This window comes from Exophiala oligosperma, assembly GCF_000835515.1.
Source record: "Exophiala oligosperma strain CBS 72588 unplaced genomic scaffold supercont1.1, whole genome shotgun sequence".
In the NCBI taxonomy this organism is placed as follows: Eukaryota; Fungi; Ascomycota; class Eurotiomycetes; order Chaetothyriales; family Herpotrichiellaceae; genus Exophiala; species Exophiala oligosperma.
In genome coordinates, this window is record NW_015622818.1 from 1,878,597 (window position 1) to 1,906,593 (window position 27,997).

At 50.9% G+C, this 27,997-nt stretch overlaps 7 protein-coding genes across 10 annotated transcripts; 2 read left to right on the plus strand and 5 right to left on the minus strand.

Annotated features, from left to right (window-relative positions):
• Positions 1 to 50: 50 nt before the first annotated feature.
• PV06_00656 (uncharacterized protein) lies at positions 51 to 2,436 on the minus strand. The gene is made up of 2 exons (XM_016401187.1): positions 1,875 to 2,436; positions 51 to 1,711 (listed from the first exon to the last, which is right to left on the minus strand). The coding sequence occupies exons 1-2, from the start codon at positions 2,274 to 2,276 to the stop codon at positions 236 to 238; spliced, it is 1,878 nt and encodes a 625-aa protein (XP_016268240.1). The 5' UTR covers positions 2,277 to 2,436; the 3' UTR covers positions 51 to 235.
• A 329-nt stretch (positions 2,437 to 2,765) lies between these two features.
• On the minus strand, positions 2,766 to 5,565 carry PV06_00657 (uncharacterized protein). The gene is made up of 2 exons (XM_016401188.1): positions 4,969 to 5,565; positions 2,766 to 4,912 (listed from the first exon to the last, which is right to left on the minus strand). Exons 1-2 carry the CDS (start codon positions 5,503 to 5,505, stop codon positions 2,912 to 2,914), a joined length of 2,538 nt encoding a protein of 845 aa, XP_016268241.1. The 5' UTR covers positions 5,506 to 5,565; the 3' UTR covers positions 2,766 to 2,911.
• A 1,978-nt stretch (positions 5,566 to 7,543) lies between these two features.
• PV06_00658 lies at positions 7,544 to 10,067 on the minus strand. Of its 3 annotated transcripts, XM_016401189.1 has the most exons (5): positions 9,515 to 10,067; positions 9,253 to 9,453; positions 8,930 to 9,162; positions 8,696 to 8,876; positions 7,544 to 8,600 (listed from the first exon to the last, which is right to left on the minus strand). In XM_016401189.1, the coding sequence occupies exons 1-5, from the start codon at positions 9,546 to 9,548 to the stop codon at positions 8,254 to 8,256; spliced, it is 996 nt and encodes a 331-aa protein (XP_016268242.1). In that variant the 5' UTR covers positions 9,549 to 10,067; the 3' UTR covers positions 7,544 to 8,253. The 3 variants fall into 3 exon arrangements, with proteins under 3 accessions (XP_016268242.1, XP_016268244.1, XP_016268243.1); XM_016401191.1 differs by having other exon boundaries at positions 9,253 to 10,067; XM_016401190.1 differs by having other exon boundaries at positions 8,930 to 10,067.
• Positions 10,068 to 18,856: 8,789 nt separating this feature from the next.
• PV06_00659 lies at positions 18,857 to 21,800 on the minus strand. Of its 2 annotated transcripts, XM_016401192.1 has the most exons (5): positions 21,569 to 21,800; positions 20,320 to 21,431; positions 20,162 to 20,269; positions 19,549 to 19,677; positions 18,857 to 19,494 (listed from the first exon to the last, which is right to left on the minus strand). In XM_016401192.1, exons 1-5 carry the CDS (start codon positions 21,619 to 21,621, stop codon positions 19,301 to 19,303), a joined length of 1,596 nt encoding a protein of 531 aa, XP_016268245.1. In that variant the 5' UTR covers positions 21,622 to 21,800; the 3' UTR covers positions 18,857 to 19,300. The 2 variants fall into 2 exon arrangements, with proteins under 2 accessions (XP_016268245.1, XP_016268246.1); XM_016401193.1 differs by having other exon boundaries at positions 19,549 to 20,269.
• Positions 21,801 to 22,019: 219 nt separating this feature from the next.
• On the minus strand, positions 22,020 to 24,686 carry PV06_00660 (uncharacterized protein). The gene has a single exon (XM_016401194.1). The coding sequence runs from the start codon at positions 24,298 to 24,300 to the stop codon at positions 22,084 to 22,086; it is 2,217 nt and encodes a 738-aa protein (XP_016268247.1). The 5' UTR covers positions 24,301 to 24,686; the 3' UTR covers positions 22,020 to 22,083.
• Positions 24,687 to 25,415: 729 nt separating this feature from the next.
• PV06_00661 (uncharacterized protein) lies at positions 25,416 to 25,805 on the plus strand (the record flags this gene model as incomplete). Its single annotated transcript, XM_016401195.1, has 1 exon — positions 25,416 to 25,805. One exon carries the CDS (start codon positions 25,416 to 25,418, stop codon positions 25,803 to 25,805), a length of 390 nt encoding a protein of 129 aa, XP_016268248.1.
• Positions 25,806 to 26,148: 343 nt separating this feature from the next.
• On the plus strand, positions 26,149 to 27,995 carry PV06_00662 (uncharacterized protein; the record flags this gene model as incomplete). Its single annotated transcript, XM_016401196.1, has 1 exon — positions 26,149 to 27,995. One exon carries the CDS (start codon positions 26,149 to 26,151, stop codon positions 27,682 to 27,684), a length of 1,536 nt encoding a protein of 511 aa, XP_016268249.1. The 3' UTR covers positions 27,685 to 27,995.
• Between the last annotated feature and the right edge of the window lie 2 nt (positions 27,996 to 27,997).

Genomic DNA, 27,997 nt, shown 5'->3' on the forward strand with positions numbered 1-27,997 from the left:
GAACAAAAACACCAGAATACAAGGAAATAGGAATAGAAATAGATACCGATACAAGTACTAACGTCCGGCCTTGAGTAAGGTCAATTTCTGCGAGGTAAAAAGTACAAAACGACCTACTGAAACAAAGTTGCCAAGTATTTTCAGCGTGCGTTCGTTCCAGACACACTTTTTGGTTCCTTGGGCGAATTGTTGTTGTTACATGTAGCTACAGTTACATTACGGAGTACAGGAATATTCAACCGACAACACTCCCACCGAAACCGACAGGTCTTCTCCTCCCTCCATTCTCTGGAACGATCGTCATGACCTTGTAAGCTTTACCCATCCCCTTGGGCCCGGCCTCGACCAATCTCTTCCAACCCGTTTCCACTTCCACCTTTTTCCTCTCGAGCTCTTCGGTACTACCGAATTGACCCCTCTTGGTGAGCTCCGCGACAAGTCTCTCCGCGCGTTGTTTGATGCCGAGTTGACCCAACCAGAATCCTTGTTCGACCGGCCCGTGGACTTCGATCCCGGGACTCGCCTCGAGGGCCGCGTGCGCGAGCGCCACAAAGTCGACGTCCGCACTGACGTCCGCTTCACCGGCGTAGACAAACGGCGAGACGATCTTGTGCCTGCGGATGGCTCGGAGTGAATCGACCGGGACCGTCTCCAAGGGTCCATAGTCGATGATGAGGGCAGCACCACCGTTATTGCCATCAAGAGGAGACTGGCCGGTGCCTTCTTTCGACGATCGGTTGCTTGCCACTCCTCCTCCGATCCTTCTTGCAAACTCTTGAATGTATCGCGAACTCTCGGGAGATACTTCCACCCGAGACGAGACTTGATTCTTGAGGTGACGATAACGAGGTCGTTCGGGGATGACCAACGAACTAGGCGTGCTTGCCTTGGCGAGGGTCAGTTGAAAATCAGGCTCGGGTTGTTTGTGAGCAGCAGCAGCAGCAGCACCCGCGCCGTTCCCCAATTGTGAAGACAAGTCCAATTTTGGCTTGGTCGGGGCTACCAACAATTCTCGCCATTGCGGCAACTTGCTGGCCGTGGATGGTTTTGGTACAGGCTGGCCCATCTCACCGAGCAGCTTACTCTGTACCTCCTGCCCCTCCTCCTGCACCTCTTCCGGCTTTGGCGCCACCGACTCGAACGCGTGGATGGGTAGAGCGTCGAAGAATTCGTGTGCGATGATGAAAGGCACGGTCTTCTGATCTCCCGAACCCCCCGTGCCGTCGGGCAGCAGAACGACATCTTCGACCCAGCGCACGGGAATGCCTTGTTTGCTGGTGGCTTCCCACCAGACATTCTTCCCCGTATGGTCCTTGACCTCTTTCATCTCGGCGTCTTCTCCGCAAAGGACATCCTTCTGTTTGGCCCTCAACCCTTCTCCCGCCTCGACGAGCCAGACCGCCGAGATCGACTTGGCAAACGTGCCAAACTGTCCGATGGTTCTGAGGACGTCACTCATCAACGTGCCCCTCCCCGGACCCATCTCGATAAACTGGACACCCTGCGAGGGACGTCCCTGTGCCATCCATTCGGTCATGAACCATATGCCCACCAATTCTCCGAAGATCTGCGAGATCTCGGGAGAGGTTATAAAGTCACCCTTTGTGCCAAACTGGTCTGCATCATCTTTGCGGGTCGTGGTGTAGTAACCGCCGTCGGGGTTCGTGAGACATTGACGCATGTAGGATGCGATTGAAACGGGTCCGGTGACCTTGTACCCAAAAACATATTAGCCTGATTTGGTTCCGCTATTCGAGCAAGAGAGGGGTGGAGGAAGGGGTTGGGTGTTTATATGGGCATATGTGTAATACGCAGCGGGAACTACGTGTATGTTGTATATGAAAATATGCATCAGGTGAATGAACGGGGCATACCTCGATTGCCTGCGCTATTGTTTTTGCCAAAGGTGTCGACCATTGTCGGACAGGCAAGGTTGGTGGATGATTTGCCGCAAGAGTAGTACTTGACTCAGACGGCTGCGACGTAGGCACTTGTAGGGAAAGTTCCTCGTCTACGGCAGGCTTTGACTTTGACGCCGCACTGCTCGACCATCTTTGTTGTTGCTGCTGCTGCGCCGGATACGGACGGCGAGCCACCACGACGTGGTCATGATGTCGAAGCGGAGAACCGTTGTTCTTGTTGTTGTTGTTGTCGCATTGAACAATTGACCGACAAGTAGTGGTGAGTGTCGTCGTCGTCGTCGCCGCAGCAAAAGGCTTGTTGTGGTCGTTCAGCCGAAGCACTCGTTGAAGAAGACGAGGTGCTCCATATCTCATTCTCGAGGTTGCAAACCCTCCAAAAACCTCCCCCTCCTGTCACTTGCACACACACACACACAACAAAAAGGGAAAAAAGGAACGGGGACAATATACAAGAACAGAACACAAAAAAGTGGTTGGTTGGGTTTCAACAAGACATTCTCAAAATAAGAGGTGCGGACAAGTTGGAAAAATAAATCTAATGCGGCGCCGCCGAGTACAGAACTTCGCGTGTCGACACTGGAAATTATGACGATGTTTTTTGGCGGCTCAAGCAGCATACGGGCCTTTTAGTTAGGTACCTTTGTAGTATTGTAGGTACTTAAGGCAAAGCACCTAAACAACCCCTTACCTACAGTATGTCCTCCCTACTACCCATAAAACACGCACACATAAATCTATCTCACTCGACCTGGAGTGACTCTGTCGTGTTTGTAAAGTACGTTTTTTACATTTTTTACAAAATGCATCAGATATTTTCACAATGTCTAAAAGAGACATAAATTAGTTGAAGTCGAGAGGCTGCTCCGGCTGCTCACAAATGCATACAGTCCCTTGGTATATAGGTATATATGAAAGACGCCATCGCTATGCAACCAAAAAGCATACACAACCCCGTCAATATCATACAAAGGACACCGCGCGACACGACATCATCTCTCTAGATCAACAAAGCCGCCTCTTCCGCTACGTTTTGCCAGATCTTGGAAACCCCTGCCCCAGCCCTCGTAGTCCTTCTTCTCCTTGTTACTGCCTTTGAGTTCAAACTTCTTCTTTCGTGGAGGTCCCTGATCCTGGTTCGGTCGCAATACACTCTTTGGAAATTGTGCCCGGATTCTCTCCTCCTTGACCAACTCACGCTTCTGGATTCTAGAGAGATTCCTCTCCTCCCTCTTCTTCTCCACTTTCGATCGGACCGCCTTGATGGATTTGAGTGTTCTTGCTCGCTGTCCGTAATGGTCGTCGAGACGGCGGTTGCCGGCACCATCATCTCCTTCATTGCCATCTTCTTCATCCTCCCAAGCCGCTGTGCGTGATGCTGGCCTGGTCGTCTTCTCCCCAGGTGGACTCTGATCAACCATGCTCTCGACTTTCCCCAAGAACGCCGCGAGTCTTCGCTTCTTCGACCAGCACTCCTCGATGATGGAAGAATCCAGGGGACCCATTCCATCATCCTCCAGCCGCTCATTGACTCGCAAGATCTTGTCATATGCGCCAATGACAGTTCTTAAAAAGTCAACCATTGGGCCCACGCTCTCCATCACACTGTATGGTGTGATCCTGCGTTTATCCAGCAATGTCTGGACACTCTTGGTGCGGGCCTTCACATCTTGGAGCCGTTCAAGCTCGGTGACGTGGGATTTGATCAAGCGCATAACGTTCGTGACCTCGGGTTTCAACTTTTCCAAGGCCACAAATGTATTGTTTTTGGAAGGATCACGCTCAAAGTCCAGATCACCTTCCTTGGTCTTCGTCAGTGCTTCACCATCAAGTCCTTTCGTGGTCGCCATGGCCAGCTGCAAATATTTCTCAAGCACCGAAGGTGCAAACTTCAGCCAGATGCCTTGGTTCTCGTCTTCTGAAGCCTTTGCTTCAACACTGTCTTCCATCAGCTTAATGATGCGGTTCGCGATCGAGAACACGTTGGGGTTCTTCTTGTCTCGGTAACAGGTACTCATGGCAATGATAAACGTGCCTCGGCTCATTAGTTGCTGCTGGACATCGGCTGGCCGTGGCTGCAGCAACAGGTCAAGTGTTGCCTGACTCGCACGGGAGACACGAAGTAGACGCATGTACGAAATGATGTTGGCTCGATCGGCCTCTAGCTTGTAAGGGCCCTTTGGTGAGGTGAGTAGTTGCCAGTAGTATTTTCCGGCACCAATCTGTCGAAGAGCGGTAGTGGCCTCCAAGAGCATTGAGAGTGTGTTCTTGCCCGGCGCAGCGTAGATAGAAGAGTCGATGTTGGCAATTGGCATCGACTGGACTGTTCTGAGGGTAATATCGGTTGACGAGGGGGCTACCTCTTCAGATTCATCGGTCGCGCCGGCCGTGAGCATTCGCCGGTCTTCGGTTTCCTTCTCAGGGGTAAGATCGCCTGCAAAGCGGGGAATGCTCATGGTTTGTTGGACCAAATTTAGTACGTCCTCGTAAGCCTTGGGTTCGGAAGACAGCAGGAGGATTCTCCCCATGGCACAGACCAGTTGTTCGTCAAGCTGCAAAAGACCCCTCCTCCATCGAGACACAATGTCGGTCCAGAGGTTTCGAGCGTCATTTACGGCTTCCTCGAATATCGGCTGAGGGTCGTACTCGCGATCTGGTGAACTCGCCCCCAGCTTCACCGCACGGTGTCGAACTTCCGAGTGGATGGTATTCATGATGGTCGTAAAGGTGATGTGATCGGGGGCACCAGGCCCCTGCTCCGGGAGTTTCCCAGCAATCACCCACATAGAATCAATAAAAAGTGCTCGGGCGCAAACATTGAGGACCGCGTTGGTGTGAATAATGGTCGGTTTGACCGCTGAGTTGGCGGCGCCGATGGAGTTGTAAACCTTGATGGCGTCTTCGACGACACCCGGTTGCTTGTAATTTTCTCGGTAACCCCTTAGCATTATCGTATAGGTATGTGCGTCAGGCTTATGGCCTCGCTTTTTCATCTATAACGTCGACTGGTCAGCATTCACCCAGTATCTCCCATGGTCAGGCACCATACCTCGTTGTAGATTTTCCATGCATCTTTGGGTCTTCGTTGTTGCATCAGCCAGTTGATCAGATGGTTCCAACTGACCGTATTGTCGATATTCACCCGGGAGACACCAACCCCTTTGTCACTCTCGCGGACAAGGTTCAAAGCCGCATCAAACTTGGAATCCCTCAGCTTGTCCGCGACAGTCTGAGCTAGCTTCAACGGGTCGCTCAGGTATTGCAGTTCCCGTCTCGCATTTTGTTGGACTTCCGTCCGGCCATGGTTGTTCATGAGACGGAGACGGTTGTTCTTCCTCGCCTCGGCATCTCTGGAGGAGGCTCTCGCGACGGCAGGCTCGCCTCTCCACGACGGGCCCTTGATCCGTTTCTCCGTCCGCAGGGTTTTCGTGAGGAGCCTCCGGTGATGGCCTTGCTGGATAGACTGGAGAGTAGCATGGTTGCGGCGGAAGATGGCCGTTGTACGGAGTGAACACGAAGGGGTCGTAGTAAGATCGACGGTCAGGGATCGAAATGCCCATAGCAGACAGGCCGAACAAGTAAACATTGCTCAGAAAGGCCCGGCACGAGCTCAGTCGAATACATGTAGGAAGGACCTAGTTACAAGTCGCCACTGCAATCCGCAAGACTTCATCTTCGTCAACCAGCCAGTTCCTGCGCCGTCAACTTTTTTTTCCACCGGGGCAAGTAAGCCGAGAGAGACTGGGCCTGATACGCACGTGATGCGAGAACTTGAACCCACTGTCCACCACATGCCCTTCCAATCATTTCGATTCTTCCTCGCAAACTACGCCTTAGACAGGGAAATGGGTTCAAACTGCAGAATTGGGAGACGGATGGTTCTCTGGATCTCATACATTATGGGCAGATCACCACTGAGTCCCGAGTCGAACAACTCGACCGACCACCTCTACTCGTATCACGACCAAACCGATCACTGTCCAGAAATCCCATGCTTTGCAAAAGAAGCTTGTCCAGTTTCAACATGATCGGATTTATCCAAGGATAGGTGCACCGGTGCGTCTTGTTACATTTTTTCTCAGACTCGTGGGGCTATGATGAACCCTTGTCCACCCACGTACCTACGTACCTAAAGGTACATAGCCAATACTCCACGACCACCCACCACGAGGAATACTGCGGTCCTAAACCAGCACTGAATTACTCCCTGAAAGCGAGGGCTGAGGCAGGGTGCCTCTGGTGGCGTGGCCAAAACCGTGCTTGCTCGTATTACCTGTGCGAGATGCCGTCTTTCGATCTGGCTCCCCCGCGTGGACTTCCGAAGTGGCGGATGTGTAACCTTTCTTAGCTCGGCCACAATTGCATGTGCGGTACGGAGTAAGTACTGCTCGTAGTGTACTCGAACTATTACAGTATGTCCTTCAGTTGCGCGCGTGTTATATCTACTTATCTGGGGGTTTTGACGATGCCTCACGGTCACCTGGGTCGCCTCAAGCCGCATCCGAGCCATCCGAGACTTCACATTAAGACTTGAGCAGGCCGTTGTTGCCGATTTCGGGTTAGATATCCTTTCTTATTGTCCATCCTCCTTTTGATTAAGAGCGCCACTAGATATCCTTGTAGGAGATTTCGAGCCCTTGAGTTAGGTCCGCTAGGGGTCCATGTGTTCTCCACGTCGTCAGGCTGAGCTGTGCGCGAAATGGCTGCATAAGTGGCGTTGTCGGTGGCAGTTGGAAAGCCTCGTGTTGACTAAAGGTCTAGCGTCAATGGAAGGGCCCAGGCTTGTGGTATTGTAGGTACCGGTACATCGCAGGGATGGCTAGAAGGATACGTCGTGGGACGAGTCCAGTATATGTAAGCACGATGGAGACCTGTGTGACGGTCTGATGCAGAACGTACGTAGTTGGCTTTGGTTTGGCGACAGATTCACTAGACCAGCGATCTTGCCGAAGGGCTCTACTGTACTGTACATAAGAGAATAGGCAGTTCTGACGTCTTTTAGGGCCGCTCCGCTGTCGACCAAAAGATGCACAGGTAGACTATTTCTCTAGTCCATCAGCTTGTCCGCACCAGTGTTAGTGGTGTTGGTTAAAGGCCGTGAAGCCTAAAGCCTCTAGTTCCAGAGCCCAGGCATGCCTGTATCTTTTAGCCCTGGCGCCGTTTCCACCACACACACACACCACTGACATGGCACACGCACACCTGTTCCCTCCCGTCAAGCTGCCACTATGGCGCCGGCGAATTTCTTGCATCAGCCTCCTTCTACCCCAGAGTCAGACTAAATCCAAACTCACCATCCGGGCACCATATTAGTTCCCATAGTCTTGTGTAACCGTGCTAGAGTCCAAATTCGAAACCCGGTAGGTGACTTTGCCACACGCCAAACGTCCACCATCGCGTGCCCTGGTATAACCTTAACCATACGACATCAGACCATCCAGAAGTACTTCTCATGTGCCGCATTCCTTGAGAGAATCAATTCCAATGACATCAATCAAGACCCCAGAGACGGAATCTACGCCTACGCATGTGCTATACACTTCTATGCCTTTCCTCAGTCAGACGTTGTCCGAGGTTTTACGAGTATCGTGAAAAGATAAGCGACGAAAGACTAGAAGAACAAACTGTATCATGATTCTGTAATGGTATTTTGTTTGGCTTATCTGGTCAGACTCGGTTCTGGCAAGACCACGCCCGTATGTTCTAATAAGATAAGCACGGCCATGGCAAAGTTCTGGCTTTTTGCAGAAGCCAGCGGCGTGCTCTGCTCGATTCTGAAGAACATCAATGTACACAAGATGCACTCAAACACCTCCCCCTCTGAGGCAACTGAATTGCCGCTGCGGTTGCAGCGGCCGCGACCAACAGAGGGTTTCCCTTTTCACTCCCTCGGGTCATAGGCTCGTGAATGGGATGTGGATATCGACAAACATCCACACCCTCATACTCTTCTGTCACCTCAAAAACTGCATACGCTCGGCCGTCGTAATATTCATCCCCCTTGCTTCAAACCTCGGAGCGCTAGGCCGGTTCTGATGCACCCAGCCATAAGAAACGAAGAACGAAAAAAAAAAACTCTCATCAACAAACCACAAACCACAAACCACCAGCCAGCCATCTGGCAATTAACTCCTGCCAGCGTCGCCTCGGTTCTTTTGAGATGCCCGGTGTTGTTCATTATCTCCTCCTCTCCCACCTAGGGTATCTGTCGCGAAAATGAAGTGGCACCGCACCAATGCATACAAGCACGGCATCATAGAACAGCCCTTATGTGCACAATTGCAGTCTGCAAGCTATTCAGAAGCCACTCAACCTTGCTGCTGGATCAAAAGCTCTAATATTGACGTTGTTGATAGACCTGACCCTGTTGAGCATAGGGGGAATTGGGATAGTTGGCGTAGCTGCCCATCTGGCCGTTTCCTTGTGGATAGACCATTCCGCCCTGGGGTTGTCCATATTGTCCTTGAGCATGTCCATCGGCGGATTGATAGCCGATGGGTGGTAGCGAGGGTCGGCCCCCATTTTGCTGATAGCCTTGCCCCGGAACTTGGTGCGCGTCACCAGGTGCACCATCCACTTGGCTAGCTTGAGCGGCCTGTCGTTGTCTTTCCTCCTCGGCTTTGCGAGCATTTTCTTCCTCCTTCTTGCGGGCCTTCCACTCCTTTCGGATCTCTTTGAATTCTACCCAACAAGTCAATTTGAGTGTCCATGAAATTGCAGGAAAGTCCAATGCAGTTGGTCGGGAGTAGACTCTTAAGGACTCGGAGTTTGCTTACCCTCTGGCGTTCTCTTTGTGCCGTGCGACTGCATTGTCACATGCGCATTCAGATGATTCAAGGTGCCGTATGCCTTTTCGCAGCCATTCCAGCCACACTTGTACATTCTCTCAATTTCTTCATATCGTCGACGGGGTCGCTTGTGCTGCTGCGCACCAGGAATTGGGACGAACGAGTAAACCTGCCTTTTGTCAATGACGCGCTACCACGCGCACACAGAATTGGGGTCCTTACCTGGCCCGTACGAGACGCAGCAGAAGTCTGCGGTGGGCCTTGGACGCCGGGCCCAGGGTGCGGATAGGGTGCCGGCATGCCATGCTGCGGCGGATAGCCACCCCATTGCTCATGGGGTGGTCGCTGTTGCATGTACGGAGGATGTTGAGGCTGGTATGCGTGCTGCATATTTCCATCCTGCGGGTATGGCGAGTACGGCGGGTAGGTCGGGCTGGCTTGGGATATCGAAGGATCTATAGGCACGTCCGAGTTAGACTTCACAAGGTGGGAATTTGCGGTTGGGTTGCCATTGGGCGCTCCCTCTGGCAGGGTCATTGACGGACTTGTTGGTTGTGCCATTGTTCCTACAGCACCTGGATGCGGAGGCGTGTGAGCGAACTGGCTATATCGCAAATGCTCTGGCGGAAACCCCGATGAGCGCGCAGACGACGGTGTCAAGCCGTAATCCGACTGTGGCGTGTTGTTGCTCGAGATGGTCGCGGAACGTGGATCTTGCGTGGTGTATGTCGCAACAGACGATTGATCTAGCGACACGACTTTCTCAGAGCTTGTTCTTGTGAATCTTCTTGTGGTGAAGGTGCTAACCTGACTGCGCGTATTCTGGTGCTCCCCTGTCCATCAAATGCGACCTTCAATGCGCACCACGTAAAGGCAGGTCGTGGTAAATGCACGAGGCAGTGGCTGGTAGGATTTCGAGTGGTACAAAGGCCTACTGAAGGCAGTGGATGACAGCAGTCGCGCAAAAGGTAAACTGTCTAAGGGCCGCAAGCTCGGCCAGCAGACGTCGATAGGACGAAGCAATCCTTAGATCGAGCACCGGTGTATTCTTTATTTTGAAGGCTGCCCAGGCGAGGGGAGGACATCCACCACTCGACCTAATGTCGGCACGGTGGAGAGAGCGTGCCAACGACTCAGAATATGGGTCGGGAGCTTCTTTGCACGAGGCGAGTCCACCAGATCGGTCAGCAGTCTCGCAGTCGCACGAAAAGGGACAGGTTGATCTCGAGCAGGGGCAGCAATCAGTCTAACCGATGGGGCGAGGAAGTGGTTCGAAAAGTGAGGGTTTAGTTCTGTTTTTCGTTGAGCTAGCAGCAAGCTCGGACACTGCGAGAGCAACGTTACTTTCTTCGAGATGGCGCGGAGGGTCAGGCTAATAAAGAAGACGAAGGACGGATGGCGAGCCAAACAAGCTTCGCGCCTGCCACAGGTGATAAGAGGGAGGTATTCGAGCCCCCAGTACACTCGTTCCAGGGTCGCAATGCACGGCCTTGTCCCTCTTTTCGCCCTCGGTTATGTTTGGCTGTATGATGCCAGGACTATTATGCACCCGGATATCCAGGTTGATTTGACAGGGAAGTTTTCCTTCGCCCCCTAGAAACTTGACCGGGCTGTTGCCTCCACCCGGAACAGCCACGATCACAGATGGCAAGAGCACCTGCTGGACAATAGTGGGTCCAACACGACGCTGACCAGGCTTCAACGTGCACGTCTCTGCCAATGGACGCCGGTCTTGAATGGAGAAGAGCGGTCCTTCAACAACTCTGTGACTTGCGCTTTTCGGCGTTGGAGAATTTGATCCACTCACAGAGCGCGGACAGGCGGTCGTGGGTATGCTTTCGGCAGCTGTCTTCGAGTCGGAGCAGGAAGGTTTATGATGGTGGATGAAGAGTGGAAAGGGTGGTAGCGTAGTTTTTCGACAGGGACTAAAGGGCGGCAGCTAGCAGGGGGGTGGGTTCTGAGTGTTTTGATCACGCAGACCCACGGCCACCGCAGGCTCGGTAAGAGACTTTCGCGGGATGATTGTCTGTTTGTCTCGAAAGTCTTCCTCTTGTAGGTGGCAGTCACAGGATGCGTGACGTGCGCAGGCAGACAATTCACCAGGAAAGGTGGCAATAAGATGTAACGCAAGGTGATGACCGAGTGAGACGTGGTTCGCTGGTCCGATACGAAGCGTTATCTGCGGCGCGTTGTCGAGAGTCGACGTTGGCGAGCAGGCCACGGCGGCGCGGGATAGGCGGGTGAGAAATAACACGACTAGAAAGCCGTGAAGCGAGATGTGCAATCCTCCAGTTGATCCTACGCTCGGAGCGGTAAGGTGTGCGTCGCAGTCGTGAATCATGCACCCGAGGGCGGAAATGGAAGGTTTTGGCAGGGATTCTGATTCGCTACTCGTAATGAGGAAAACTGAGAGGAGAATGGGTGGTTGGGGGAGGGAGCAGGGGTCGACGCTTGGTGCCCGGCAGTGGCTCGTGGGAGGTCGGAGGCTGGAAAATTGACCTACAGTACTCCGTATTCAAACGGAGCACTCGCAGTTGAAGAAACGGTGGAGCCGGGCTTTGACGACCAAGTAAAGGGCTCCGTACGAGTAATGGAGAGCCTCGAAATGGGTCAATGATGCGGTAAAAGTGGAGTGAAATGAGGTAGCGAAGAGAGATTGACCGTCGAAACTTGGAGTCGCAGCAGACACAGGCACCTGGTCGCTTGTGACGGTTTTGGGGGGTTCCGTCTCCGAACGGGCGAGGGGCAGGAAGTGGAAGTAGGTGAGAGAAGAGAGCCTGTGCCTGTACAGAGTAATGATGAGTTGTGCCTACGAGTCCAGAGAGGGGGGGTAGTAAGGGCCCTACCTCAGGTATTCCCTACTCGCCCAGAGTACTGCTTTTTGAACTGAAGCCTTCCTCAACCACAACTCACGCGCAACTACAATCCTTTGTACTCCGTATAGTCGCTGGTATGGCGTTGGGAATCTTTTCGTGCAACTTTTTTTTTCTCGATTCCCAGACTGTTGGCTCGTCTCTCGTTCCGGAGGCTTTTTTCCCTTGCAGACACACTGTCCACTAGTGAAAAGAGGAAAAGTGCGCGGGTGCAGGTCGATGGCGCAGAGTCAGTCTCGCGGTGTCCAGTGCTTTGCCCCGTAACTGCCACTTCCATTTGTCCCGCACTGACACCTGCAGCTGCCTGTACGCTAATCTATTTATGGCCTCATATTCTTCCTTGGCATCAACACACCTTGCCAAGGTACGAGTACTTGGTCGTCACCCACGAGTTGTTCTCCGACTGCAATCATCCCTACTCCGTAACAATTCCCAGGGTACGTAGGTGTGGCCCGCGTGCAAAATGGCCACCGGCAGTCATTCTCGCCAGGTTTCCTGAGATGGCTGTTGTTGTTGCTGCTCTCTTCAATGCCACGGGTGACTGACCCGTTACCGCCCGTCCTGTTCCTTGACCTTGTGCCGCCGTATCCACCGTTCCGTGTCTCATAGGCACCAGCACACTCAACCCTGCAATCACCTCTCACACCACCATGATGGGGACATGTCACAATGTGCATGAGTCTCACCGCTGGGAAGAAACATCACAGACAGCGGTCAATCGACTGGGGACCTACTCCCTATTCCGCAACCCAATACGTCTTCAAGAACAATCATTACGTCGATAAGCTACAAATATAGAGAGTATACCGAGTGATCCCAATGGCGCATTATCCTCAAGCACCAACTACTCGTATTTTCAGGGGTCCCACGAGGATGAACATGTCTCTTAGCTTCAATTTCCCCGGCCTGCCACTTACGTTGACCAATCAATGTCCACGAGCCCGCTACCACGATCGTGCTTAGCTGCCTTGCCTTCTCAGGGCAAGTCAAGAGCACTGAACTCGTTCGGGCCCGTGTATCTCTTGACTTTTGTTCCCAATGGGAAAAAAGCCCAATGCTCCTATACATGTGTACACATGAATACTCTCGCAAAACCCCTATGACTACAGCTAGGTTGATTAAGGTGACGAGATGGTCTAATTGACCTGGCACGAGTGCCTGTATCACCCAGGCCTATACGCCTTCAAACACTGTGCTGATAGCTGGTTCCGAGATTCCTGAGGCGTTCGTCCAAGATGACTACTGAGGTGGTCAGCCTCGCGCAGCCAGAAAGCATTTATCGCATTGCTGGTCATCCGCTTTCGATAGTGTGGTCTGTATTAGTCTACCAGATTGTATGCTGGGCGTCCCGCTCGTTCATCAGCCGAAGTGGTCCCTGCCGCCCAAAATTTCATCGTCTTCAGAAGCAGGGACTCAACATTAATGCCAGCAACGATCTTTTCGGGCCTTGGGCTGCAACTGCGCTACGTTGCGAGTACATTGCTAGTCTTCAGATGGTGCTTGGGCAGCGAATTTATGAGGAACTGGGGCTTCATTGGCTGTTTTGATCCGACGGTCGAATTGACACAATCGCGGCAATTTGTCGTTGCCAATGTACACTGATGATCTTTGACAAAACGAATTTCTCCTGATTGTCACACAACTGGAGATGGGCACGCCCGACGTGGAGGGCTCGTGGCAGGAGCATCATTGCCGTCTATCCGTCTAAAATTACACAGAATCTGAAGTGCAGGGAACAAAGTCACAGTTGTCGTTCCAAGAACCGCAATCACCCACTCTCGAGTCGTGAGCCATGACCTCAAAGCAACGGAGGTTAGTCGAGTAAACTAGACCACATCAACACAGGGGGCCAGAATGCATGCAGGCTGGGCATCATGCATCCATCAAGCAAAACAAAATGTGACCCTGTCATGTTCCTGAAGCGCCCGCGCAGGAAAGCACCTGGTTCAGGGTGAAGATGTGAGTACTACAGTTCGGGCCGAACTGGGACCCGACGCTTTTTTGGAATTCTCCAGACTCATCTGTCGGTGTGCCAGGACCTAGAGGTACCTAAGTGACTGAATATTTGGTCATATCCGTACAGTTGAGACATAATAGTGGCATACTGTGAGATCTATCTACTAAAATATAGCGACTGGACTCGACCTTTTTTAGGGTACCATATTGTCGGTTACCATCGCATTTTTCTCACATATGTATACTCGTCCTGACTTGCACCAGCAAGTACAACCAGCATCCATCAGTTTTAGGGTCAAACGGTGGAAATATGTCACCGGCACTGTCTACGCTCTGTCGTCGGGGGCACGACGGACTCGTCGATCAGGAGGAATGGTATGTTCCGCAAGCACGAAAATCTCGCTCCGCCAGAACGAACTATCCTCATCGAGCTCAGGCCACGACTCCTTAACAAAGGCAATCATAACCGAGGCCTCTCTCGGCTACGGAAGATGCGTCCAGCCTCTGTCATTCCTGTCGCAGCACGAGCCCCGTAGGGATATACAGTACTACTTCTGCATGTCGCAAACTCCTGCACTATCCAATATGAGATGTCGGAAAGTCACAACCCCTAGTGCCTTAGGAGTGCCAGACACCGGGGAAATCATCTCTTCGAGACGCGAGTAGCTGCAGGTGACAGAAAGAGAAAAGTGGCGACCCAGATCTTCACCTCCAGTTTTTCTCGCCTACCTTGTACTGTTCGATACAGAGTCGATATTCGGTTGCCCAAAGCATCACTTACAGTAACCTGGCTGTGCTCTTACTCCATATTCTGCAGAATGATCCGCATCCACTTCTCTGCATTCTTCCTCGTATCGTTGACCAGCTTCATTTTCGAGACTCCAGCCAGGGCAAATAGACTTTCCCACCTCATGCTGCCATCTTCGACCCTGTACAGTAGTGCCTGCCCATCGAGGATGGGCCGGTCCAAGCTCACCAACCACCCTGCTCACCCTCCCATCTTCCACCCTCTCCCATAGGCTCCGAGTGTAATCTTATTCGAGCAAGATGCAGAACACGTCCATCTCCACTTCAAGTCCTCTACTCCGTACAGTATCTGCCGATGATACACGTCTGCCGCAGTGATGTTTTGGCACACTATCCCACCCCTTACCGGCTACGCAGATTGGATGTAATTATCCTTGTATGCAAATCGGTCGTCGGTCGCTTCATCGGAAAATGCGTGAACGCGCCGATTGGATCAGAATTGTACCGCAAAAGACAAGGGGGGCGCTGCTTGGCATGCACACAGAGACGAAGAGCTAGGCAATCTTTCACGATCCATTATCTTGGTGGTGTTTGGGCTCGAGGGTCTGCAGACCGAGTATGGCTGGTGACGGCTGGACCGCCCTCCTCTACTTACACCACATTCACATCACCTACTCGCAACTCACACCAAGTTTGTCTCAAGACACCTTGCGGTCCGCAACCTCGTGTTTCCGCCCGACGATATATGAACGGTAGACATTTCGAGGCTGGAATTGGAGTTTTCCAGCCCCGAGGACAGAGAATTCGTCCAATACTCCGTACGGACTATGGATTGTCCGGAAGCATGGTCTCGATAAGAGCTCGTACTCGTACCGAACCTGGGCCACTCCACAAAACACTGACGATCTCGGATGCATACCGAGGCAGACCTGATACTACTACGAATAAACCTCCCCCAGAAGCTGGACTCTTCGGTATTGTTCTACACAGTGATACTGTACTCGCATCACTGGAATAAAAAACAATAAAGAGGTTTGGACCATTATTGTGGTAGCAGCTGCGCAATATCGAAGGCCATCCAAGCATGCTCGGCCGAGCTTTGGGCTCTACAGTATCGTTCCCAACAAAGTGGTGAATCAACACGGTGCCTTGGAATAATGCGGATCCGATGAGAAGCATGTCTCCCCTGGCCCCATGCGGGATACCGTAATGATGCATGTACGGAGTACAGGGCGCACTTTTGTGTGCCCCGACCTCACTCGACTCGACGCGACGCTAACAATCAAATGACATGATTGTTTTCCGCAAATACTGACTGTACAAAGTTTAATTGAGGGACGCGAATCCAACGAGAAGTCTTCCGGTGAAATGGGAGTCGGCCCAATCTATCGTTGCCCGCCTACAATAGCCTTCTGGCCTTTCCCAAGGTTCAAAATCCATGCCATGATTTTTGGGGGTGGGATCATTTCATTACGCTAGAGAAATGATATATCTTGGAAGATGTTGAAAGTCATCTAACAATGATGTACTAGCTCGTAATCCTGGGATTGGCTGCAAAACACACACCTTTGAAAGGCTCGAGAAGGATCACCCAAGCAAACGCCCCGCGCTTGATCAATCCAAGAGTACAATGATGGCAATCAATCTTTGTGGCCATCTTTCTTTGGCTAATGAAAAGAGCCTTTCGGAATGGCCCTCTGCCGAATCTCTGAAAATGGCCCTAGTACGAGTTGCCGAATCATTTCATAGACAACTTTTGTGCACCGCACCATGATGAAGCCATCCTGGAGATGAGCGAGCAAACTCATTCTTTGCTTGCACCACTCAGAACGATTGCCTATTGGGCGGCAACGTACATCTACGGAAGAGAGGGTGACTTTTCTAGACATACCTCTACAATGTATGTGCGTGGGATTGTGGCTTCAGCCTATGCCATTTGCGACGAGTTACGGGAGACATGGTCGAAGGTGGGTACTTTCTGGTGCGACGGTGTCCCCAATTTTCCCACAGTCATCGAGGCTTGCTTCACTTAGGCAAGTGGAAGAGTCAAGTTATTATTTAGTGCTCTGAGATTGGGGGGTTCACAGAGCAAGAAAAAAAGAAAGATGCAGAGACCTGCATGCCTACTCAATCACGACAGTCGCATCATGAGACGCTAGGCAAGTAGCTGGCACACACAAGCCAGACCTTTCTTTTCGTTTTCCCCACGAACTGAACGCAGGGTCAAGATTACTTACGGAGTGTGTCCATGTGGTGGTTATATGCCGCCACACAATACAGTAGTGTCCTCGCTTTTTCCCACGCATGGCCGAAGGTTATTCGGGTCTCACCGACAAGATAACAGAACTCTGTTGTTGATCATGCTCTCCTACTTGTTACTACTCCTAGTCTGAGGTGACTATGGATCGACAATTTTGTGGTGATTCCACTCCTGATGATCCCTTTCCTGGACCAAGCTCCGGCATTTTGTTCTAATGTACGCGTTACCGTATGCTGCTGCAAGCGTCGGCCCAGTCGGTCGTGGCCAAACAACCCAATCTCTTCTGACAACTCGGCCCCGAGGTCTGCAGCTTCTTCGGTGTGTATTCACGTACATTTTTCTCCGGAGGTGAGGACCGACAACTCCTTTCAGTCGTGTGTGCGTGATGATAGCCAAAAAGAAAAGGCACGAGTCAAACAACTACGACGACCTCCTTTTTCTTCCCTGAAGACTCCCCCCCCCCCCCACGATCATGACCCGTGCTGCTTCTTCCCATGACACCGCAGACTACCGGAAAGGCCCAGGCCGAAAACTCCATTTCATCCCCGGATATACTGCGTACCATGTTACGGGTATGTACCCATAGCAAAAAGGCTTTCAAAGTCTACACCCACACAATCAACGTTCTCACAGACTATCTTCCTCCTCTTTTCTTATTTGACGAGTACCAAACTGAGGTAGAATCTCATTGTGTCGGGAAGGGTCATATGAACAGAGAGTAAAAAAAGAGGAAGGCATAAGCAAAAAATTGTGAAAACAAAACCCGCTTTTTCCCCTTCTCAGAGAGAGACAAACGACCTCCCGTGTCCCCCTTTCGCATCCATACATATCTACCTAATAATGACTCTGCCCCCGGTCGTGATTTACACACATCGCCAAGCAAGTAACTTTATGACCACAATGGTTTCGTCCGACAGGACTTTGTTGGAAAACTTGACTTTGTCTTTCCTTGGTCGTTGTGATCGTTGTGAAAAGTACTTGTGACCAGGACCAGGACCTGATTTGTTCAATAAGTTCGGACAGACTGACGTTATAGGAGGGGGAAAAAATCACTACGAGATCATGATGATCGATGAGCTCTACGGAATTTTTTTTTTTTTTTGACTCTCAACTTCCTACACGTTGTTTCTCATTTTTGTTTGAAGAGGAGGGGCAAAGACAAGAAGAAGAAGAAGAAGAAGAAGAAGAAGAAGAAGAAGGGAAAAAAAAGAGAAACGACAAAAACTTGATACCTAGGTACTTGAGGTAATGATGGAGAGGCTCCCCCAGCGTGAGAGCACTGCCATGGGCACATGTATATACCGAGAGAGAAGAAGAAAGAAAGAAAGAAAAAAGAAACATCCAAAAGGGAGGAGTAGGAGGAGGAGGAGCAACATCAAAAGGATGTGATGGGATGGGATGGCCATTGGGTCATCAACTTTTTTGCCCCCTTTGTACCTTGCACACAACGCCCCAAGTCACCCTGTACAGGAAAGAAGACGGGACAAAAAAAAAGGGTGTAAAGAGAGAGATATACATCTCTCTTCGACAAGATATTGGACTCCCCTCCGAGTGTACGAGTGTACGAGTGTATAGAGAAAAAAAGATCAACTCGATTCACCTCTCCTACAAGTAACATGATTTCCCCCTTTTTTTTCTTTTTTCTTCCCCCCCCCTCCCCCCCCGGTGCAACAAAACATCATCAAGAACAAGAAGGAAGAAAAAAAATCTCCGATTTCGACATGTATAGTAGATCAATGGGAGAAGTCTCTTGTTCGTTCAGATGAAGGAAGTCATGACCCGACCGAATCAATGGTTAGTCGAGATAAGTAAAGTGAAGTGGCCAAATGACTACATGTTGGAAACAGATACCAAAAACTGCGTAATATATAAATCATTACTCCGTACCCATCACCTACTTCGTACTCTCTGAATAGACGGTCAATGTCCAAGGTTACAAACAACAACAACAACAACACAACTCGGCGGCAGTGTCTACTTCTTCTTCTGCTCTTCTCAATTTGAATTTTTGGAAGATTACTCTCTCTCTCTCTCTTCTCCCCCTTCCCCCCCTCAAACTCCAATTGACAGAAAATACCTCCCTAGCCAAGTACTCTAGGTGTAAAACAAAACATCAAGTCACTCGTACGGAAACTTACAGAATCAAATAGTTCTCAAATCTCGATTTAATCATGCAGACAACACTGTTTTTCATTCGATCCCAGAACCAGAGAAGAAAACAAAACAGTCGTCGTTCCAACAATTCCTGGGTTGCTTCCATCGACGACGTGTCACAACATTTAATCCCCGACATAGACAAAAACGATCAAAGAGTCTTCTTCAAGGATCATAATTTCTGAATTCAACGTACATATACACACGGTCTTGTAGAGCAAAAGGTTCTATCTCTATTCCTTGAAAATCAATGCTCATGCTTATGCTTGTGTGCTTGTGCCATGCCAGATCATCCTCTGCATCATCATGGCCACCAAGTCTATCACCATTTGCTCGCCACTTTCATGTCGACCCAATTTTTGTGGCTGACAATCGTCAAGCTCTGTTGATCGAAATGAGAGGAATCATCCCCCGGCCGAGGCAAATATTCTCTCTCCCCAATGAAACTCAACGCCTGAACCCCAATGTGAATATCGACAAGATCTATCAGGGTTACCCATAAGTTTAAAGAAACCGTTAAGAAAAAGCTCCGGTGATGCAAAATGGATAAGCAGATCCGACAGCACGCTGTGTCGGTCATAGTCACGAGAAGCACGAACACCTCTACCAGCGGCTGCGGCCCAGAGGTGCGGCATTGGAAGCAGTGAAACCACCACGACCACCGCGATGGCCTCCACGTCCATATCCTCGACCGCCACCGCCACCGCCAGAGTAGCGTCCCATTTCTGCGAGACGAGGGTCGATGTTCTGCTTCGCTTCTTGCAGAATGTTCACCAAGTCGCGAGCTTGCTTGGCATCTGGTCAAAAATGTTAGTGGCCCTCAAGACAACAGAGAGGGCAAATAGACTCACTTTCAGTGGTGAAAAGCGTGATGGCGGTACCCAACCGTCCTGCACGACCTGTTCGACCAATACGGTGAACGTAATCCTCCGAGTTGTTGGGGTAATCATAGTTGAACACATGAGTAATGTCTCGCACATCTTGAAGTATAGGTTAGCAAACAAGCCAATGGCAGTCTTACGAGGCGTTGGGGACCATGTGTGGTCGTGTGAGCCGGAGATGCATATCACTCTCTCATAAACTCGGAGCATTATCCTTGTGGGTGTCTAATGTCCAATGTCCAATGTCCTGGTGTGTCGGCATTCGTCTACGGTCCTTGGATGAGAATCCTGGATTTGCAGCTTGATATGGTCAAGAAAAATGTTCCACGACCTACTCGTTTTAAACGTAGCAGACGTGAAAGCCAAAGAGCCGGAGCCTGGCAAACTGCAATGGGAACCCAAGATTGTCCTAAGAAAGACCAGAGAGGAAACAAAAGCCTGGACCAAGTTACGCCTGTTTCAGAGAACGTAACGAGCAAGAGAGCGCGCACCATGTCACACGACGGCAATGGTAAGAAATGCAAAATAAGAGAGAGATAAAGGAAAAGAAAGGGGATGGGGAGGGGGATTTGTTTGTTCATACCAATACCACGAGACGCGACGTCCGTAGCAACCATGATGGGGCTTTTGCCGTTCTTGAATTCATTCAAAACCCAATCACGTTCGTTCTGTTGCTTGTCACCATGAATGGCTGGACAGAAGTTAGTACTGCAGGAAAATTACCAGTAGGAAGATACTCACAAAGTGCAGGCCAGCCATCTTGTCGGAGAAAGCGGGTGATGTCATCAGCAACGCGTTTGGTTCCTGTAAAGATCAAGATTTTGTTGCTGCGATCTTCCATGATCTGCTCGAGATGTTTGATCATACGATCACGCTTCTCGAATTCGGACACTACTTCGACGACCTGAGTAATGCGGCGATTGGCAGACAGATCCATGGAGCCGATGTTGACTTGGATAAAGTCGTTCAAGAAGTCGGAAGCTAGCTGACGGACGTCCTTGGGCCAAGTTGCGGACCACATGCATGTTTGTCTGTCGGGACGAATCTGACCGATGATCTTTCGGATCTGAGGCTCAAACCCCATGTCAAGCATACGATCAGCTTCGTCGAGAACTAGATAAGTCACACGGCGCAAGTTTGTCTTTCCGGATTCAAGCATGTCGATGAGTCGACCAGGAGTAGCAATGCAAACTTCCACTCCCCTCGAAAGGTCACGAATTTGACCACCTTTCGGGACACCACCGTACACACACGTGTTTCGGATGCGAGAAGATTTGCCGAATTTGGTCATTTCTTGTTGAATTTGAACCGCGAGCTCTCGGGTAGGCGCGAGGACCAGAACGATCGGACCGTCACCAGGAGCAAGGAGGGGCTGTGCGTTGATGTGAACAATCGCGGGAAGACAGTATGTCAAGGTCTTTCCGGATCCGGTCTCGGCAATACCGACGACATCGCGTCCAGAAAGAGCCATGGGCCAGCCTTGTGACTGGATAGCTGTAGGGTGAGGGAAGCCTTGGGCCTTGACCTCGGACATGACATATGCCGGAAAGCCAGCCTCATCAAAGGTTTCGACCGGACGTGGAACATTTCGACCTTGGATTGTGATCTCTTTCTTGCGGCGGAATTCATCGACGTCTCGCTGTGATCGGCTTGTGACGGCAGGATCCTCCTTGTAGAATGATTTTTCAAACTTGGGCAAAGTAGCGAGATCCCAGTGTTGTTGTTTCAGACCTGCACCCAAGTTGGACATTCTGTCACCGCCACCACCTCCGCCAGAGTAACCGTTCGAGCCGCCGTGGCCGCCGGAGTAACCATTGGAATGACCGTTCGAGTAGCCTTGACCACCAGAGTAACTGCTCAGATATCAGTAATGTTCAGAATTTCGGTGATTCTGAAGGCTTGCTAGTCATAGCCTTGCACAATTGCATGCGCAACAGCCAGACTCCTCTGAAGCCTTTCAAAATGAGTTTTGTCAGAATTGTTCACATACCCGTTGGAATAGCCGCCGTCGCGCGACGAACCGTAGCCGCCACCGTAAGACATGTAGGGCGCCAGGTTGGAAGTTGTCGAAGTTTGAGGGCGAAGAAACGCTGCGAGAGGTAAAAGGCTAGGGTTGGAAAGACCGTGGAAGAGTAAATTCACAAGGGTCAAAGGGTCAAGATGGAGGGGAGAGTCAAAAGAGAAGGTGAAGTGATGGTAACAATTGAAGTTTGCTTAGTCGAGAAGGGGCGAGATTTGAAATTTTAGAAACAAGGCAGTAATGATAAGCCGCACCCTGGAGGGGGCAAGTCTGCCGAAGCTGAAAATTTCTAGAATCTCGGCAAAAGTCTATTATCTCTTAGAGCGGCAAGACCATGATACCCCTTGCGGACTCCTACAGATCTGCCGAAAGCCACTAGCATACCATAGGAAGGCCCTTTGCCCTGCAAAGAGGTGAAGTTCTCAATATAAGTTACTTCCCAATTTCTCTATATTCGCTGCCTAGCATAGACACAGACCGGATCATTAAAATTGCTGGTAGTTCCCAACGCCCCAGATATCGGTCATATCAAAGTCAAACAGTGTGTCTGAAAAGGCATTAAACTGTCCACCCATGGGAACGAACGCCTCCATATCGGGCATCGCAGGATTGGGAAGTTGTCCGCTCATGCCCACAAGTGTGTTGGCAGTGTTCATGGCGGCATCTTCGACTCCAACGGTCATCTCGTCTGCTGGGTTCTCTTGCCGATCCATCATGTACCGATGCAGGCCAGCTACACGGTCGGCCGTCTCCTGAGCATGCACCTCCGGCAGCTTTTCAGGCGATAATTTTGATTGGAGAAGCCCGAGAGCACTGCTTGAGAGCCAGTAAGAGTGAAACCCTTGTCCCAACAGTCGAATGCGATCCTCCATGATGTCCACTCCTTGTTTGATGAGATTTAGCGTTGTGATTCTATCATGCATTAGCTCCCGTGACTCCAGGGACATTATCATTACATGACATAGCGCTAAAAGAGCTCTGAAAATGTCATCCCGCATATTGGTCAGCATCACGGCCGTGTTGGATCGCAGCTCGGCATATATTCTGACCGTGGACAAGGCAGCATCTTGGCGACCCATCCTAGAGAAGAAATGGCATGCCTGGGTATCTCCATGGGCCACGAGGGGTTGATGTATCTGCAGGAGGAACTCGTGAAGTAAAAGTTCAGATAACGGAAGTGATGCAATCTTTGCACTGTGATCCGTCCACTTCGGGATCTCGTCTAAATGCTTTCGAATCTTCTGATCAAGGTCGAGCGCATTATCGCTATCAATGCAGTTGCGAACACTATTGATCCTGGAGAGAATGTCAAGTCTCAACGGGAGATGCTTGAAAGCCAAACACAGGAAGGAGGTCCGAGTGAACTCGGTCATTGGCCGAGGTCGTGGCATTTTTTCGGTGGTTTGATCAAAGTCTTCATCGTGGATGTTCAATGGCGCCAGACAATCCCAATCGAGTGGACCAAGGCTGGCGCACATGCCGCGGTCCAGACTGGCCTGGATTTCCAGCTCGAGGATAGTGAACCACAATCGGCGGCGCATTTCCTGGTCAAAGGGAGAAATCTTTTTGCTGAGAAACGTGGGTTCTCGATGGAGACCGAGAGCCATTGCATGTCTCAACAAGTGTCCGGCAACAGTCCAAGACCGTTTGATTTTGACACAGTTCATCTTCTTTGCGATGCCAATCAGCACCTGGATTTGAAATACTTCGAGTGTCATGTGCTTCTGACTCTGCAAGTCAAGCCATGTTTCGCAGACCTCGATCCATTTGGTGGCGATATCACGCTGAACTGAGCTTGGGCCGACGAAGGCTGCCGGCTTGTCCGGTAACAGTGTGTTTGCTGTGGCACACACGAGGAGAAGCTGGACAACGAACGCAGTGGAGGGCTCATGAGAGGCGACCCAGAACTCTTTGTAGCTGCGAAAGAATGTCGGTGCATGAAGGACTCTGTAGGTAGTCTCGAACACTTCAAAATAGAGCTGAACAAGCTGTTCTGTGGTGACTTGGTCAGGTATAAACGAAACCAAGGTTTCATGATCCGGCAGAACTATTGAGGGTTTGATAGCCCGTCTGCTCTGCTTCCAGTCTTTTCTAGCTTTCTCCAGTGCGGGCAGCCGATGGAGGATATCTTTGACAAAGCCTGACATTTCTTCGAACTGGAGTAGGAGACTGGCGCCGTGACTTGGACCCATGTACTGCGTTTTGAAACCGGTCCCTCGTAGAAGAGCTCGTTCGAAATCTTGGAAAGCGTTCTTATCGCTGGGGAAGCCTGGTGCACTCGGCCGACTGATGAATTTCTCCGAGGTGACGTGCGAATGATTCGACTCCAGACGAAGCTCCAGGTCGTAGATGCGATCTTGAAGCTCTGAAACTGACTTCGTTGGCGGCGGCCCTCGCTGGTTAGAGGATGAAGGGTTATTAGCAGCGTCGTCCTGTGGACGAATATTGCCGTCTCGTTCTTTCGAGCGAGAATACCATACGTTTGCCTCCTCATGCCAAGATGTAACCGAGGATTCTCGTTGTTGATGCGGACTCTCATCTGAAGGGGTTGGTAGGCCTTCTTTCGAAGTGTAAGAAACATAATCACAACTGACACCACCTTTCTGGCAGCGAATACATGTCGGATAGGTTCTGTCGCACTTGACCTTTCTCTTGCGACATGCCACACATGACAGCGCTAAGCGACGCCGCTTCTGGCCCATGATTACCGAAGGCCACAAAGACCGAGGATGTGACCGAGATGAGGGAAGGCTGGGTTGGCCACGCCAGACACACAAGACTCCGGAAACGTGACCAATACAAACTATAAATGATTGGCTTGACGACGCAGGTCTTGAAACATGGAAAATGCACCGCCGATTAGGGATGTTTCAATGTCGTCGATGGTATAAAGCCGGCGCTTTACGTTGACTGAGAATGCTGTGGTGGACGGGGCAGAGAAGGTCAACGACAAGGTGAAGTCCCGTCGACGACAGAAATTGCTGATATTAGTGTTGACGATGAGCGACATAGGACACTAGGACTGACTTCAGGATAGGCAGAAGCATTTCTCAATTGTGTCACTACGATGGAGACTGCAAGAAGCTTCACTTGGTAGTCGAAATGCAGGTTGTTGAGCAGGAGGCCCGAACCTGCCGCATACTCATGCGAGGCTGACTAACGTCGGCGAGGCTTTTCGGCCGAGCGTTAAAGCCGAGCGGTCCGTACTCGTTCGTACTTTTGATTTCCTCCGACCACAACATTCTTTGGCATCGTAGTGTTTGAGATTGACGGTCTTATTCCCTGATTCGCGAGCGATGATCATAAGAACAATCGTACCAGTATATCCTCAGTCCTTCCCTGGCCAAATATCGTGTGCCCTCCGACCATCGGCCCCAAAGTCTCTAAGAGACTTTTCAAGACCACAATCGAGTGCTCCATCAACTGCGATGTGTGTAAAAGCAGTCTGACCCAGAACCCACAGTGTTCTCTCTTCTTGTATGATTGATCATTGCGAGATGGATGGACTCTGGATGGATTTTCTGTAATCTCATGATCAGGCTGGGTTCGACTGCGGTTCTTTTGCGGTGGTATCAACGTACCCCGTCGGCCAGGTGTCCGAATATACTCGATGGCAAATGCGCTCTGACCTATGTCCTTGATCTTTATAGCCATGCTTCAGCCTCCAAACGATCACTCCAATCATTGCTAGTATGACGCCAATGGCCGCGCCGATGCCTATGAGTTGGACTGTGTCTTGCATCGCGTAATGGTATTGACGGTCTGAGGGAGGGCTTTGATCAGTATTGTTCGAAGTGATGAGGGTTGAACACGTCTGATGCTCACGAGAACAGCTTTCTTGGGGACGCTGTGCCAGACGGTCTTCCTCGCTTTCGGGACTATCGAAATTGGTCAAGATCCACAGGCACAGTCAAAAAGCAAACAAAGCACAAGTGATGGGGAGGGGCACTCAGTAACAATGCAGCCAAAGAGCTACCAGACAAAGACTTTTTGTTCACACTTCGTCTTCACAGAAAGAATCACTCTTGAAGCATCAATCTCACTACAAAGCGTTACACAAGGGAATTTGAAATGCCTTCCCCACCGACCAACAAGCGACCTTAAACTCGACTATTACGATCAAAGGGCTCAATACAATCACCGTCACAAAGTACGTGTGCATTGTCAATATATGAACCGCGTTGAGGCTCCGATGTATAGGATATAAGGACGGTAGGCATGCCCGGTCAAATTCATGTCCTCCGCACACCTTCACCTATTTGTCCGGACACCCTCGAAAGGGCGTTTCACACAGCTCGATCACGCACAAAACTAGCTCAACAAGTCTTGCTCTAAGCACAACACCGCAGTTCAATCTCACTTCAACTCAAAGCAAGCACGTGATCCACCCTTTCGAGAATCATTTGACAAGTAGGGCCAGCTACAACCGTTCAACGTACCAAAGAAGGCCTATAATTATATCACTATCCACCATTGCGAACCACGGTTCAACTCCAAGCCGACCGAATTCGGAATTTGAAGAAGACCATCATCCGTACTTGCTAGTCAATATGGCTGACCAGTCCAATCATACTCCTCCCCCTCCAACGAATCCCCGAGTTCCACAGGTTGCTCTCAATAACACCGCCACACGCCCGCTGCGCACCTTACTCCCCGCCCCTCGAGGCTTGGATCCTGACATCGAAGGCAGCTCCCAGCAGGGGTTGGCTCAATCACAAGGTGTCAGACAGCACCATGAGGTAGAAAATACCGCGAGAGTCGTGTCGATGGCAAACCGTACTCTGACCTCCGCTGCCACCAGTTCAACTCCTGACTACATGTTTGTCAATCCGAGCGACCTGATCCAACCCAGCACCAACGGCCAAGATGAAGACGTCACCATGGATGACGCCTTGACGGGGACAGGTTGTCTGTCTAACTGGGATCTTCCATGCGGTCAACCTTCCTGCATTTTCTGTGGACAACGTCAAGGTGATGCGGGAGGGTCCAGCGCTGGATCTCAGCAAGTCGGGAACCCCCCGACTCCATCTTCACGTACTTCACCGTGTCCCCCGCCCCTTGATTTCACATATATCCCGGAGATCGACAACTACTTGTTCGAACCCCCGTCGGATACGGCAACCGAATTGGCGTACCCATCGTGGATCATCAGCGAGGAAGATCGTCAACAGTATCGAACTGCTATGATTGCACGTCGGATTGATGAGCGGGCAAACCCTGGACCACGAGGACAACAACTGCAACCTGGTGTGGATTCTACCGCTGATTCCTCATCGGCCAATCAAACTCAGCCAGTAGTTCCACAAACTTCTTCGCACCCCCCTGTCCAGTCGTCTGCTCAGAATGCACAACCCCAAGCAGCCAACACGCAGTCTTCTCCTCCTGTTCCAGACAACAACAGCTCTCCCTTTGTATTCATGGTCACCGAGCGAGAACTGCCCCTTGGGTACTGGAAACCTCACTATGCACTGCCAGGCTCTATACAGTTCGTGCCCACGAAGTTTTCGTCCGACACGACCGACAAACCTAGCTCGGTCGCTGCCGTAGAGGTTGACTCGGTCGGAAACCCCCTGATGGATGTTTACATCATCACAAAGGATGGCAAGTCACTCGGTAGGTGGGTCACCTTTGCAGGACCGGGAGGTTACAAACAACCCATGCCGGTGGAATTCGAATTTTGCGATCCAGAGTCACCTCGTTCATCGTCCCGGCCTAGAACTAGAACCAGAACTGTGCCTTCGTCATCATCAAACTCACGTTCAAAACAACGCCGTCCTGGTTCCGGTTCTGGCGCTGGCTCTGGCTCGAGATCCAGCTCTACTTCGAGTTCCGGTTCTCGTTCCAGAAGCAATTCTCGCTGCAGACGAAATCCATACATGTCCAGAACGGCCTCACGGGAACTGGACAAGCAACGAGAAGCAAGACGCCTCGCAAGAAAACAAGAACTCGTGGACCGAATACGTGCAGAAGTCCGGGCACAACGTGAACGCCGGCTTGCCGCAGACAGAGAACGGACCGAACGCAGAGAACGCAGAGACCGACGACGTGGATCATCCTCGACATCTTCTTCCTGGTCGTCCGCTTGAAACTCTATCCCCACTCAACATTGAAACGATATATATATCTACGGACTGTGTATATACATACATCATATCATCGCAACGGTGTCTCAACAACAAGGCAGGCAGGTCCTGTCCAAGGTAAGTCGGAAAAAAAAAGGTAAGGTCCCCCTCCTTCTTTTCCAGCGCCTCTTTTTTTCTTCTTCCCTTTGAAAACAGACCAAAAATGGTTGCCGCAGAGCGCTCCAAGGCTCGACTGCCAACACTGTCAGCAACAACAACCACCAAAAAAAGGAAAAAAGGTAGGAAAACAATCAACATAAAAAGAGAGAGAAAGGTA